This window comes from Salvelinus namaycush, chromosome 37 (genome assembly GCF_016432855.1).
Source record: "Salvelinus namaycush isolate Seneca chromosome 37, SaNama_1.0, whole genome shotgun sequence".
Taxonomy (NCBI): domain Eukaryota; kingdom Metazoa; phylum Chordata; class Actinopteri; order Salmoniformes; family Salmonidae; genus Salvelinus; species Salvelinus namaycush.
In genome coordinates this window covers 3,414,017-3,426,871 of record NC_052343.1, presented here as the reverse complement: position 1 = coordinate 3,426,871, position 12,855 = coordinate 3,414,017, and the positions used below count along the sequence as shown (strand labels likewise).

Genomic DNA, 12,855 nt, shown 5'->3' with positions numbered 1-12,855 from the left:
GCAGCAATGAATAAACCCCCCAAAAAATGACTTTCCTGTTGGAAGAGAAACATAGATATATAGTGCCGTGATAAGAATTTGCCCCCTTTCTGATTTTCTCTATTTTTGCATATTTTTGATAGCGAACGATATCAAATCTTCAACCAAAACCTAATATTAGATGAAGGGAACCTGAGTTTACAAAAAAAATGTATTAACAAAGTAATGCAACATCCAATTCCCCTGTGTGAAAAAGCAATTGCCCCCTTACACTCAATAACTGGTTGTGCCACCTTTAGCTGCAATGACCCCAACCAAATACTTCCTGTAGTTGTTGATCAGTCTCTCACATCGCTGTGAGGAATTTTCACCCACTCTTGCACGCAGAACTGCTTTAACTCAGCAACATTTTGGGGTTTTCAAGCATGAACTGCTCGTGTCATCTCAATTGGGATTAAGTCTGGACTTTGACTAATCCATTCCAAAACGACAAATGTGTTACTTTTGAACCATTTTCATGTAGACTTGATTGTGTGTTTTGGATCATTGCCTTGCTGCATGACCCAGCTGCCCTTCAGCTTCAGCTCACAGACCAATGGCCTGATATTCTCCTGTAGAATTCTCTGATACAGAGCAGAATTCATGGTTCCTTCTATTAAGGCAAGTCGTCCAGGTCCTGAGGCAGCAAAGCATCCCCAAACCATCACACTACCACCACCATGCTTGACCGTTGGTATGAGTTTCTTACTGTGGAATGCAGTGTTTCGCAGGACATAATGGGACCCTTCTCATCCAAAAAGTTGACTCAAGTTTGCCAAAAAGTATGTGGATGATCATCAAGACTCTTGGAAGAATGTTCTATGGACAGAATTTTCAAAAGTAGAACTTTTATGAAGACATGGGTCCAATTACGCCTGACGAAAACCAAACACGGCATTCCACAATAAAAACCTTAAGCATGATGGTGGTAGTGTGATAGTTTGGGGATGCTTTGCTGCCTCAGGACCTGGGTGACTTGCCTTAATAGAACAAACCATGAATTCCGCTCTGTATCAGAGAATTCTACAGGAGATTGGCAGGCTATCCGTCCGTGAGCTGAAGCTGAAACGCAGCTGGGTCATGCAGCAAGACATGATCCAAAACACACAATCAAGCCTACATGAAAATGGCTAAAAAGCAAAAAATTTGAAGTTTTGGAATGGCCTAGTCAAAGTCCAGACTTAATCCCAATTGAGATGTTGTGGCAGGATTTGAAACTAGCAGTTCATGCTTGAAAACCCACAAATGTCACTGAGTTAAAGCAGTTCTGCATGGAAGAGTGGGCCAAAATTCCTCCACAGCGACATGAGAAACGAATTAACGACTACAGGAAACGTTTGGTTCGAGTCATTGTAGGTCAAGGTGGCACAACCAGCTACTGAGTGTAAGGGGGCAATTACTTTTTCAAACAGGGGCATTGGGTGTTGCATAACTTTGTTTCTGAAATAAGTATGTAACGGTTGTGTTATTTATTCACTCAGGTTCCCTTGATCTAATATTCGGTTTTGGTTGAAGATCTGATAACATTCAGTATCAAAAATATGCAAAAGGTGACAATTAGAAAGGGGGCAAATAGTTTCACAGCACTATATATACCCTTACCACTCTCCACCACTACAGCCCTCTCTATATATATATCAACGTACTAATCATGACAATAAATAATATTATCAATAATAAATAATAAACTCTCAACGAGGCAGGTGAAAGGTGGCAGTCCTGGGGTTAGCTCTGAGACAAAAGAGGATGGGGCCTGGCTGAACACAGGTGCAGACATCAGACACTGTGAGCCACACAGGTAAGAGAAGGTGGGAGACAGGTAAGAGGAGGTGGGAGGTCACAGTCAAGGTGGCTGCTGGGTAATCAGTTAATTTATGTGATTTGTCTGACATCTCCGTGTGTGTGTGACGTTATCACCTGCCACAGCCCCAGAGCCAAACCTCCAGAAAGCGGCTGTCAAAACGCAATAGTTTCTCTGCTTCATTCGTTAGAGTCTAGTGTTGTTCTCCTGGATTCGAGAAGTAGTGTCTTCAGCTCCAAGGTCACCATCAGCTGTCCATGTTACAACATTCTTTCAGGGAGAGAGAGAAACAGTAGAGCATTTTCATTTATAGTTTATTTTTTTAAACATTTATTTTTGCCCATCCCCTTCTTTGGACTACAAAAATAAACTTAGTTTTTAAAAATGTTGTTGTTACATGCAGTCTACACACATTTTACATACATTTCTTTTTAAAGTAGTTACATAGCAAGAATAAAATAATTTGATATTTTTTATATACATTACATCTATATAGAATAGTACTTATACATTGCGCTGTCAGTCATAACTATTCTAGAACATGAGCTTTTAAAACCACACCTCAGCTACTCTCAGTCCATCCCCACCTATCGCCGTAAACCGCCCTCATGATTTCTGTGCTGTTCACATAAAATCTGAACCGGTCTAATCCTATAGAATCTACATATTGTAAGATAAATATTTTTGTTACATTGTTGATTGATTGACTATGGCTTTCTAAATCTCCCAACAATGCTATATGAAGAGTTCATAATAGCAGAGCATTTGCATGTATAGTACCTTTTCTTCTTGGTCCACCCCTACACAATAGACTTAAAAACCTACAAATGGTCTTTTACACCACATTTTGTCTCATAATTACAGTGTAGAGGCTATGGAAATAATAGACACTGAACCTAAAAACATATGGCAGATATAATGAGGGCTCTAGACCACTAGTTAAAAGTACGATGACCAGTCAAATAAATCCGTACCGTTTAGCCCCTCAGCGTCCTGGACATCAAGGAAAGGGGCGGGCCCCCAGATTCGGACGGTGCCGTCGTCTGAGGCGCTGGCCAGGAGACCGGGCACTACAGGATTCCAGCTCACACAGTTCACTGTACGGGTATGACCTGTCAACTCTGCGATGGGCAGCTCACTGCGCCTGTGCCAGATGTACACTTTGTGATCTGTAGATGGACACACAGTATAAACCAGACCATGTGAGTGTTAAACATTCGCCTCTACCTTATCCTGGGTCATGTTCATTAGGCAACAAATGGAAGAAAACAGACCAAAACAGGGAGGGACTACTTGGCCTTCCAAAAATAAACGTTAATTTTCCTTTGCAAACGGTTTGAAAACGTTTTCCGTTGCATGAGCTAATAAAACTTCCCTGATGTGTGAGTGAGTTTGTGTGGTTATACCGACAGGTTTACAAATAGTCAAAGCATAATTTGGACTCAGATGAGATCGACTTAGAAGGGGACGTGGCCTTACCCTCACTCCCACTGGCGATGAAGTCTTCGTTGTGTCCTCCAAAGCAGGAGTGGATGGTGTAGAAGCCCTGTGTCACGCCCTGATACTTCCTCACCAGCACCCGGTCATGTAGGTCCCACAGGTGCACACCCTACAGACAGACAGAATATTGACCGGTGCACTCTCAGACAGCTCGGCATAATCCGAACCAACCCCCCCCCCCCCCAAAGAAAAGCCAAACCACTCACCTGAGTAGCCACATTCAGCAGAGCTAACCTCCCGTTCTTTGAAACTGTGAAAGACATGATTGGATGGTCCTCCTGGACTCTATGGAAGGGGAGCACAAACACAAAATGACAGAACTTGCAGAAGCACAGGATGGGCCTCGTGCGTATAGAAACAATGATTAGATACGACAATGGATGGGACTAACTCACATGTTTCTGTCCGTAAGGTCCTCAAAGTTGTAGCCACGGATACGCTGGTGTGTGTCTGATGCCAGGACGGTGCGAGTGTCACCCAGGCACCACAGGCACTGAACCCTTACTCCTTCCCACGAGTCCAGCAGGTTACCGTCCAGATCCTGGGGATAAGGTTATATCAACCTCAATGCACTGATTAGTCCAACACACACAATAGCTCAATCTGCCCTTATGCTGGGAACAAACAGGTCACACCCTGATAGAAGACACTCACACACTGGTAGAACTGGCCCCTCTGGCCTCCGGTGACGAAGCGCTTGCCGTCTGGATTCCAGGCCACACTGGTCAGACTGTCCTCGTGTGATTGGCTCATCTTTGTCCGCAACTCACCCGTCTGGCCAATGACAAGAGACATGCGTGAGTGAGCAGGGGGGACAAAAAAAAAAAAAGGAACCTTTTTTTTAATGCCTAGTAATAACATGACAATAACAACTGCCATTTCCATCCTGGTGAGAGTAAGATGTGGAAGCCATCTCTAATTTACCCGCAACACAATCATTAAGGAACAGAACTTTGTAGAGGACTTTTGATCTTTCGAACAACAAGCATTCCGGATAAAAAGTCAATCCAACGTTACCTGTACGTTCCACAGCCACAGCTCTGAGCAGTCATCGGGGCCACAGGCAATCAAGTAAGTGTCATCAGGGCTCCAGGCCAGGTATGAGACACCGTAGGCGTGGCCCTCAAGAGTCTTCATCAGCTTCAACTGGTGACTCTCCTGTCAATCAGCAGCACAGCTATCACCTCAGCTAATCATTTCCCCCCAAAGTTCACATCTTCCCGCCTCAGCCACCCCTTTGAAACCCCCCCTCTCTTATGCTCTGTTTACTAAAACCTGATACACTTATCAGCATGATCATGGTTCATCTGTAATGATGAAAGGCTCCTACTGTGTTGACATGCCACACGATGACTGTGGTGTCTTTGGATCCCGTGGCCAGTTTGGTGCCGTCATTGGAGAACTTGCAGAACCACACTTCATTGCAGTGTTCGGTGAGGATCTGCTGGGTGTAGCAAGGGAACTGTTTCCTGTAGATAACAACACTCAGACGTCAGGGAGAGAGGACATATAGGAGAGAATAAGGTTTTGTTGATTCCAGGTATAGACCTTATCACCCTGAACGTTCTACCCAGCTAGCGTGGGTAGCTAATACATTTAAAAAAAAATCCAGGGCAGATAGTGGCAATGCGCTAAGGTTTTTTGCATTGGTTTAAATGAAGCACTTCACTTCCATTAGAAAATGTGAACATCAGAAAACGAGCGTTAGTTAATGGCGCGTGAATACATACAATCTAGACATGCAATCTTGTGACGTAACAACCACAATAGACGCAAAACAAACTATTCCTGGGAAGTAAGACCATTCCAACTACAGCTGAGGTCCCAGGCAAGGCAATGTTGACGGCCAAATGAAGGGAATGAACACAGGAAGGACAGACAAATACAGACAGAGTATAGAATGAAGAGCCTTACCGGCTGCAGGCGTGGTCCAGGAGGAGGGACACAGAGTCCATGCCGCTGTCCAGTTTGGTGTTGTGGTAGAGGCAACGCTCTCTCTGCAGCTCCACAGCCTGCCTCAGCAGGGTTTGCAGCCGGCGCGGAGGCAGCATCACAGAGGGAGGCAGGTACGCTACAGACAGGAGAAGGGAGGGAATGAGGCACAGTGTGATAAGATAGGAATGAGGGGAACAAAGAGAGAGGGAGAGCGATGAATTGTTAAAAAGAAAGTCCATTCTTAAAATGTCACTCGGAAAAGAAGAGGAACAAAATATCTGTGTTTAAAGGCCATCAATTCTGTTTCAAATCTGGAGTTTCAGGTTCTAAATGAACCTATTAAAACTCACGGACGCTTAATAAAGCTCAAACCAAGTTTATTCACCCATTGGGTCGATACAGCTGCATAAGACAAAAGACATTCACACAAGCACTGACATTTAACCCTTTCTCCTATGCTGAGTCTCCTCCTGCACATCTGAACAGCCAATGCATCTCTGTTGCTAGACAGAACTTTAGTGATATCTGTTCTTCCTCACTTCATCTGACCTGACCTCTGCCCCAAAGTGCTCACTCCTCCCCAACTCACGGCTGTCATGTCGACTCGTACCAGACTGTGTCTTTTTTCCCCCCATAGGATCCCTGATGGCTAACAATAATATATCCGTACAGAATGTAAACATTATACATTCCCCTCTCTCCCTCAGTGACATGAATACGTATATTTCATATTCTCAGAACCCAACAAGAGGAATTCATTTGATAATAAAGGTGCACTCATCTTAAACAAAACTGGGGGGAAGGCTGAATGTGAGGATGTGGTATGTGAGGACGTGGTATGTGTGGGTGTGTATGTGTGGGTGTGTATATGTGGGTGTGTATATGTGGGCGTGTATGTGTATGTGTATGCGTGGGTGTGTGTGTGAGATGTGTATGTGTGGGGTGTGTGTGTGAGATGTGTATGTGTGGGATGTGTGTGTGAGATGTGTATGTGTGGGTGTGTATGTGTGGGTGTGTATATGTGGGCGTGTATGTGTATGCGTGGGTGTGTGTGTGAGATGTGTATGTGTGGGGTGTGTGTGTGAGATGTGTATGTGCGGGTGTATGTGTGCGTGTAAGATGGCACTCACTCTGTAACTTGTCCAGGAGTTTAGTGCGGGAGGCAGTGCCTTTACCCTCCCACTCTGCCTTTGCTCTCAGGTCCTCTGCATGGCTGCACATCAGGTACCTGGGAAATAGATGACATCAGCATTAGGCTGCCCTGCAGGACTCAGCCCCAGCACCGCGAAGACAGACAAGGAATCCCGCTATTCTAGCTCACTCAAAATCAGCTGAAATTCAAAGTGGAGCCAAAAATGTGTCTATAATCAAATCCCATACCATCGACCATACTCCAACACAAACACTCCTCACTGATGGAATAGTTAGTTGTCACACATTGCAATGGAGATGGATCAAATTCCTTTTAAAAGTAACTACAAGTGACAGCGGTTTCAATTTCAAAAGAGGCTTAGCTCTGTGATCTAGGCCATTTATTTAGGGTGGGGTAGGGCATTAGGACTGTTGATCAGAGGTAGCTACCCGCTCAGGATGTGGATACGCTCTGTGTTGTACTTGAGGGGAGTGAGCTCAGCTCTCAGGACCTGCAGTGCCTCCAGGATCTTGGCATCCTCCAGATACTCCAGGTACTTCTGCTGCAGGAGCAGGAACTTCATCCGCTATAGAGGAGAAAATAAGACGGGCAGGGGAGGAAAGGACATGTACAAATATGAGTGCATTATGAGTTAAGCACATGCATCTTAAAACATATCAAAAATGGTTTGTCTATGAGGAAAATGTAGCCTACACATCCTACTCTTTTACTCTGACAAGCAATAGGTGTCAATGTCTTGTCCGCATTCTACTGTAGCTAGTGCTGAGTGATTAACCGAAATGTCGGTTATTTTTCGCTTTTTAAACAACTCATTGAAAGCTGCAGTTCAATTTTTTGAATTCCATTTTATTCATGTTTTTTCTGTGAGCGCAATGCACAGGTTCTCTAGAGATAAATCAGATCAAGCCCGAACAGCGCAATGTAGTAGGGAGTTTCCAACAGGTCAATATTCTACATAGTTTTGTGCAGAACACATGGTAATTACCTACAATGACCATAATCGAGAGAGAGAGAGAGAGAGAGAGAGAGAGAGAGAGAGAGAGAGAGAGAGAGAGAGAGAGAGAGAACACGCAATCAAGAGGGATAGAGAGCAGTTACTTCGTGAGGTATCGATACCTGAAAATACATCATCTAAGATTGATAGTTGGTATTCAGCAGTCATAAAAGGATGCCTTATTTACTGTGAAGAACTACTAAAATAGTGATTTTGTCAGACAGCATAAGCATCAGCTCTACAGGGATGACGTGGAATTAAATAATTGCCATCAAATAGGCCTAAAACAAATGTAAAATACAGAACTGAAATATTTTATTAAATGTGAATAGATTATGGTTAATAAGTGATAAGCAGTAATGGGCAGTCACTACCATCATGGGACTTTTATTAATTGTTTTTTTCTGTGTTGTTACAGCATTCAACCCACATACTGCATAGTGCATTTAATGTTAAAAACAATAATTGAAAACAGTGATTATTTTATATATAATCGAAATGAAACCGACCTCTAAATGCACCAATAACTCAGCACTAACTGTAGCACTGTTGGGCTCACCACAATAGCACTTGGAGAATGCATCAATGCTTTCAGCTCATTCAGGTCACTTTCAGCCTATATTCAATCAAAAAAAATAGACACTGGTTATTTTCTGTTTTCTAACTACTGTACATTTCAACTTAATAAGCGAAATTGTTGTTTAAAAAGTTTGAGAGAAATTAATAAAACGAGTCAACATGTAGAATAGATGTGTTGTGTACCTCTAAAGTTAGATGACTAAAAATAAAAACATCTCAAATGGTTTCATCACCTTGTCCCACTCTCCTTCCACCACATGGTTGCGGAACATTGTGGCAGAGGGATGCTCCAGTCTGCAGCCAGACTCCTGCATCAACAGGTCCACTGTCTGACTGTAGATGAGAGGGAGAGCATGTGCAAAGGAAAAATACTAAGTATTTGCAAAAGGAGAGTCAAATAGCATTATTTTATGTAGAGGAATTCAACAATAAAGAAGTAATTCATTTGAATCATGTTTACTAACTTATTACTTGGTCAAGTACAATATCACAATGCCTGATAGGGTGATCCTTGTATCTTTATCAATGACTTGCCAAAGTCCTAAACAATTCGACTTGTGCTGTATCAAATACATAGACATATCTTTAAAGTTGGAGGCAAATATGATGACCGTTCAATTTTCTAAATTCTTAATGAAAACAGATCGATTTCACGTGATCTTGTGGCTTGACTGACATGCAAATACTATCAAATAACCAAACATTCTCAAAGTATTCTGGACTAGATTTTCCAGTTTCCATGGTCTTGGCAACTCGCAAGAGTAATGTCATTGTAAACATATTTTTTAAATACACTTAAAACAATATATATATATATATATATATATATATATATATATATATTAGAGGCCGACCGATTAATCGGAATGGCCGATTAATTAGGGCCGATTTCAAGTTTTTATAACAATCAGTAGTCAGCATTTTTGGACGCCGATTATGGCCGATTATATTGCAATCCACGAGGAGACTGCCTGCCACGCAGGCAGGCTGACCATCTGTTATGCGAGTGCAGGCAGCAAGGAGCCATGGTAAGTTGCTAGCTAGCATTAAACTTATCTTATAAAAAACAATCAATCGAAACAATCACTAGTTAACTATACATGGTTGATGATATTACCAGTTTAACTAGTTTGTCCTGCGTTGCATATAAACAATGCAGTGCCTGAAAATGTGTCACTTCTCTTGCGTTCAGTGTAAGCAGAGTCAGTATATGCAGCAGTTGGATGGCTCCTTGCGAACTGTGTGAAGACCATTTCTTCCTAACAAAGACCGTAATTAATTTGCCAGAATTTTACATAATTATGACATAACATTGAAGGTTGTGCAATGTAACAGCAAATTTAAACTTAGGGTTGCCACCCGTTCGATAAAATACGGAACGGTTCTGTATTTCACTGAAAGAAAACAGTTTTGTTTTCGAAATGAGTTTCCGGATTTGACCATATTAATGACCTAAGGCTCGTATTTCTGTGTGTTTATTATATTATAATTAAGTCTATGATTTGATATTTGATAGAGCAGTCTGACTGGGCGGTGGTAGGCAGCAGCAGGCTCATAAGCATCCATTCAAACAGCTCTTTGCAATGCTTGAAGCACAGCACTGTTTATGAATTCAAGCCTATCAACTCCCGAGATTAGGCTGGCAATAGTGCCTATAAGAACATCCAATAGACAAAGGTCTATGAAATACAAATGGTATAGAGAGAAATAGTCTTATAATAACTACAACCTAAAACGTCTTAACTGGGAATATTGAAGACTCATGTTAAAAGGAACCACCAGCTTTCATATGTTCTCATGTTCTGACCAAGGAACTTAAATATTAGCTTTTTTACATTGCACTTTTACTTTCTTCTCCAACACTGTGTTTTTGCATAATTTTAACCAAATTGAACATGTTTCATTATTTGAGACTAAATTGATTTTATTTGTGTATTATATTAAGTTAAAATAAGTGTTCATTGTTCATTCAGTATTGTTATAATTGTCATTATTACACACATATACATATATATAAATAAAAATCGGCCGATTAATCGGTATCGGCTTTTTATGGTCCCCCAATAACCGATATCATCGGTCGACCTCATATATATATATATATATTAATATATATATATATAAATATATAAAGTCTGCATATGGCTGATGATTAGGGAAGTGTTAGGCTACTTAACGAGAAAACGGCATGTTCTTGTCATTTCATGAAGTCCCATTTCTGGACCCCAAAGTAACAGTTAACGTCAGATAGCTTACTACCAAGACCAGCTAAATTGTGCAATAACGGGCCATCTTTCTCCCTTCAATTTTCTATAGGACCCCGTGCTGTATTCAATTTTACCTCTACAAAACTCCTCTATTTATCTCACCGAACTAGTCGCTGTCAACATGATGACTTGCTTTATTCGCGGTTATTATGAAGGACATGATTTAGCATCAGCTGACAGCTAGCTAGAAAGTTAGCAAACGTTACTTACTTAAGTCCTAAATCGTGTAAATGTTGCCCTATAAGTCTAATGACATCTTCCTCTGACTGAGAAAGACGTTTCTTCTTTTTCACGGAGTTTGCATCCGAAGACACGGTGTTGTTGGATGCTGCTGGGGCTGGGATACCGATGTTGTTACTGACAGAGTTCCCATTGTTTGTTGTGGATAGTCCATTAACGTTAGTGTGAGCTCCCCCGGCGGAGGACGACTCTCCGTTTTGCGTACTGTTGTTTAGGCAGGACAGCTCCGAATCTTGACCCTGTCCTGCCCCGTTGGCCTGCATGTTATTAATGTAGATGTGGGCTACACTGTGCGGATTTAATCGAATGACAGGAGCAACGGGTGAATTGGGAAAAGTTAAAATCCCCACAACTGTAGACAGGGCCGCTGACCCAATTGCAGCCCCAAGCTCCCCTGCTCCCTCCACCACCGAAGCTCGGTATTTCTTCCGCGGTGGCGGCGACGCTCCGCCGGTTTCCGAGTCGGAGGAAGCGGAGGCCAGAGTTAATTCGCCAAGGGCGTTGGTGACAGAATGATGTCAAGTTGGGGCTGGCAAAGGTGTCAGAGACGAGACAATAACTCGTTTTATCGCGGAGCTTCTCTTGTTATTGTTGCTCTCCAGACAGCTGCAGATCCATTATCGATATTGAGACGCAATGACGTCACCGGAAATTCCGACACTACCTTGTGTCCGGGTAGTCCATTTGTGGCGCCCTTGATGTTCATACTGAACTTTGTTTCACAAGTTAATAGACCTTTTTATATTTGTTTTATATTTTGATTAATTTTCTATTGGGAAAATGATAACTTGTTTACGATAAAAGGGTAAATCTGCAGTTCTAACAATAACCGTGACCGTGCTGCTGTATGTAACCACTGTAATCAAATGCAACCACTCTCAAATTCATAGACGAGCTATTTTTTTAAATTATTATTATTATTTTTTTTTTAAGTTGACAATAGCAAAATGTTTATTCCAGATATTATGGTTTCAGCCAGACTGCAAAGAAATAAGGTTCAGTAACACGGAGGAAACTGTTGAAGAGACCTCGAACCTCAGAGAGACAATATACAGTAACGTACATACAATCTCCCACTGACTCTCAAACTGGACACGGACAGTAGTGCACAAAATAGCATTTGGAAAATCGGGTGGCAAGAAAGAAAAATAACGCCTTGTGCCCACCCCACCCCACGGCCTAGTCAAGTCCTGTTGAGACTCTCCTGAAGGTCTGTTGTTTCCTTTAGTTTGCCTCATCCTTGGAAGCCTCGTCAAAATTCTCCACCAGATCTGGAACATCATCATCTTCCTCCTCTATGGGGGCGATTGGTGCTTTTCCATCTCCAGCCTGTTTGGGCAGAGCCTCAGCCAGTCTCCGGAGGCTAGTCAGACTGTCTGCTCCCAGCTGGTTGAGGATGCTGGGGAGCATCTCTGTCAGCTGCTTGGTCTCGGCGTGGCCAGTGATGGTGAAGGTGTTGGCTGCCAGGGAGGCCTCCACTTTGGGGTTGTTGAAGTGGATCACTGTCCCCTGGTTCGTGAACATGTTCACCTCTTCAATGCCAGAGAGGACTCCTAGTTTCTTTAGGGAGAACTGAAGTTTCTTGTCATCTGCAGTTGCAGTTCTGTGCACAACCTTCTTTCTGCGAGCAGTGCCCTTTCCGCCGTCGCGGACTTGTGCCTGAAGTTTGGCAAGTTTTTCTTGATTCATTATTATTTTTTCCGTCTTGTGTCATTGAAGAATGGCAGAAACAGTGCAGGAAAGAAGGTATTTTAGAGCTCCTAACTGACCTGCACACTAGCAGCGCACGCACGCGGGGAGCAAGATCCATGGACAAGAGCTATGGATGCAAGGGCTGACCATTCATGACGTCAAAATTATAGAATTAACCAAGTTGAGGCTATACAGCTTTTGTTTCAAATTACATTGTTTAGAGCTTATATTTACAGTTCGTGTGGGGTACAACAATTGACCGAAGGTCATGAGACTTGTTATATTCTTCAATAATCAATGGGTATATATTTTTTAAATTTTTACCTTTATTGAACTAGGCAAGTCAGTGAAGAACAAATTCTTATTTACAATGATGGCCTACTGGGGAACAGTGGGTTAACTGCCTTGTTCAGGGGAAGAACGACAGATTTTTATCTTGTCAACACAGGAATTATAGCCCAATGCTCGAACCACTAGGCTACCTGCCGCCACAGGTAGCATAACTTAATGATTATATATCATTAATTTAAAAGTCTAAAACTGGACGTTGCAATTGCAGGTTTCCCCTTTAAGTTTTTTTCAAGCTACATCAAAAAGGGGATCTCTTCTCAGCAAGCAAAATTGGTTGAGACGTCTTTTAAACAGTGTTCATTAGGTTCTGCAACTTCTGCATGAA

General features: G+C 42.3%; 2 protein-coding genes across 3 annotated transcripts; both read right to left on the bottom strand.

Annotated features, from left to right (window-relative positions):
- Window positions 1-1,271: 1,271 nt before the first annotated feature.
- LOC120031382 (WD repeat-containing protein 26-like) lies at window positions 1,272-11,123 on the bottom strand. Of its 2 annotated transcripts, XM_038977105.1 has the most exons (14): window positions 10,458-11,123; window positions 8,214-8,313; window positions 7,961-8,017; window positions 6,836-6,972; window positions 6,385-6,482; window positions 5,234-5,390; window positions 4,650-4,788; window positions 4,337-4,477; window positions 3,974-4,093; window positions 3,715-3,860; window positions 3,526-3,604; window positions 3,299-3,428; window positions 2,794-2,988; window positions 1,272-2,089 (listed from the first exon to the last, which is right to left on the bottom strand). In XM_038977105.1, the coding sequence occupies exons 1-14, from the start codon at window positions 10,748-10,750 to the stop codon at window positions 2,067-2,069; spliced, it is 1,815 nt and encodes a 604-aa protein (XP_038833033.1). In that variant the 5' UTR covers window positions 10,751-11,123; the 3' UTR covers window positions 1,272-2,066. The 2 variants fall into 2 exon arrangements, with proteins under 2 accessions (XP_038833033.1, XP_038833032.1); XM_038977104.1 differs by lacking the exon at window positions 1,272-2,089 and having other exon boundaries at window positions 2,150-2,988.
- A 586-nt stretch (window positions 11,124-11,709) lies between these two features.
- Window positions 11,710-12,188, bottom strand: LOC120031338 (transcription factor BTF3-like). The gene has a single exon (XM_038977045.1). The coding sequence runs from the start codon at window positions 12,174-12,176 to the stop codon at window positions 11,712-11,714; it is 465 nt and encodes a 154-aa protein (XP_038832973.1). The 5' UTR covers window positions 12,177-12,188; the 3' UTR covers window positions 11,710-11,711.
- Between the last annotated feature and the right edge of the window lie 667 nt (window positions 12,189-12,855).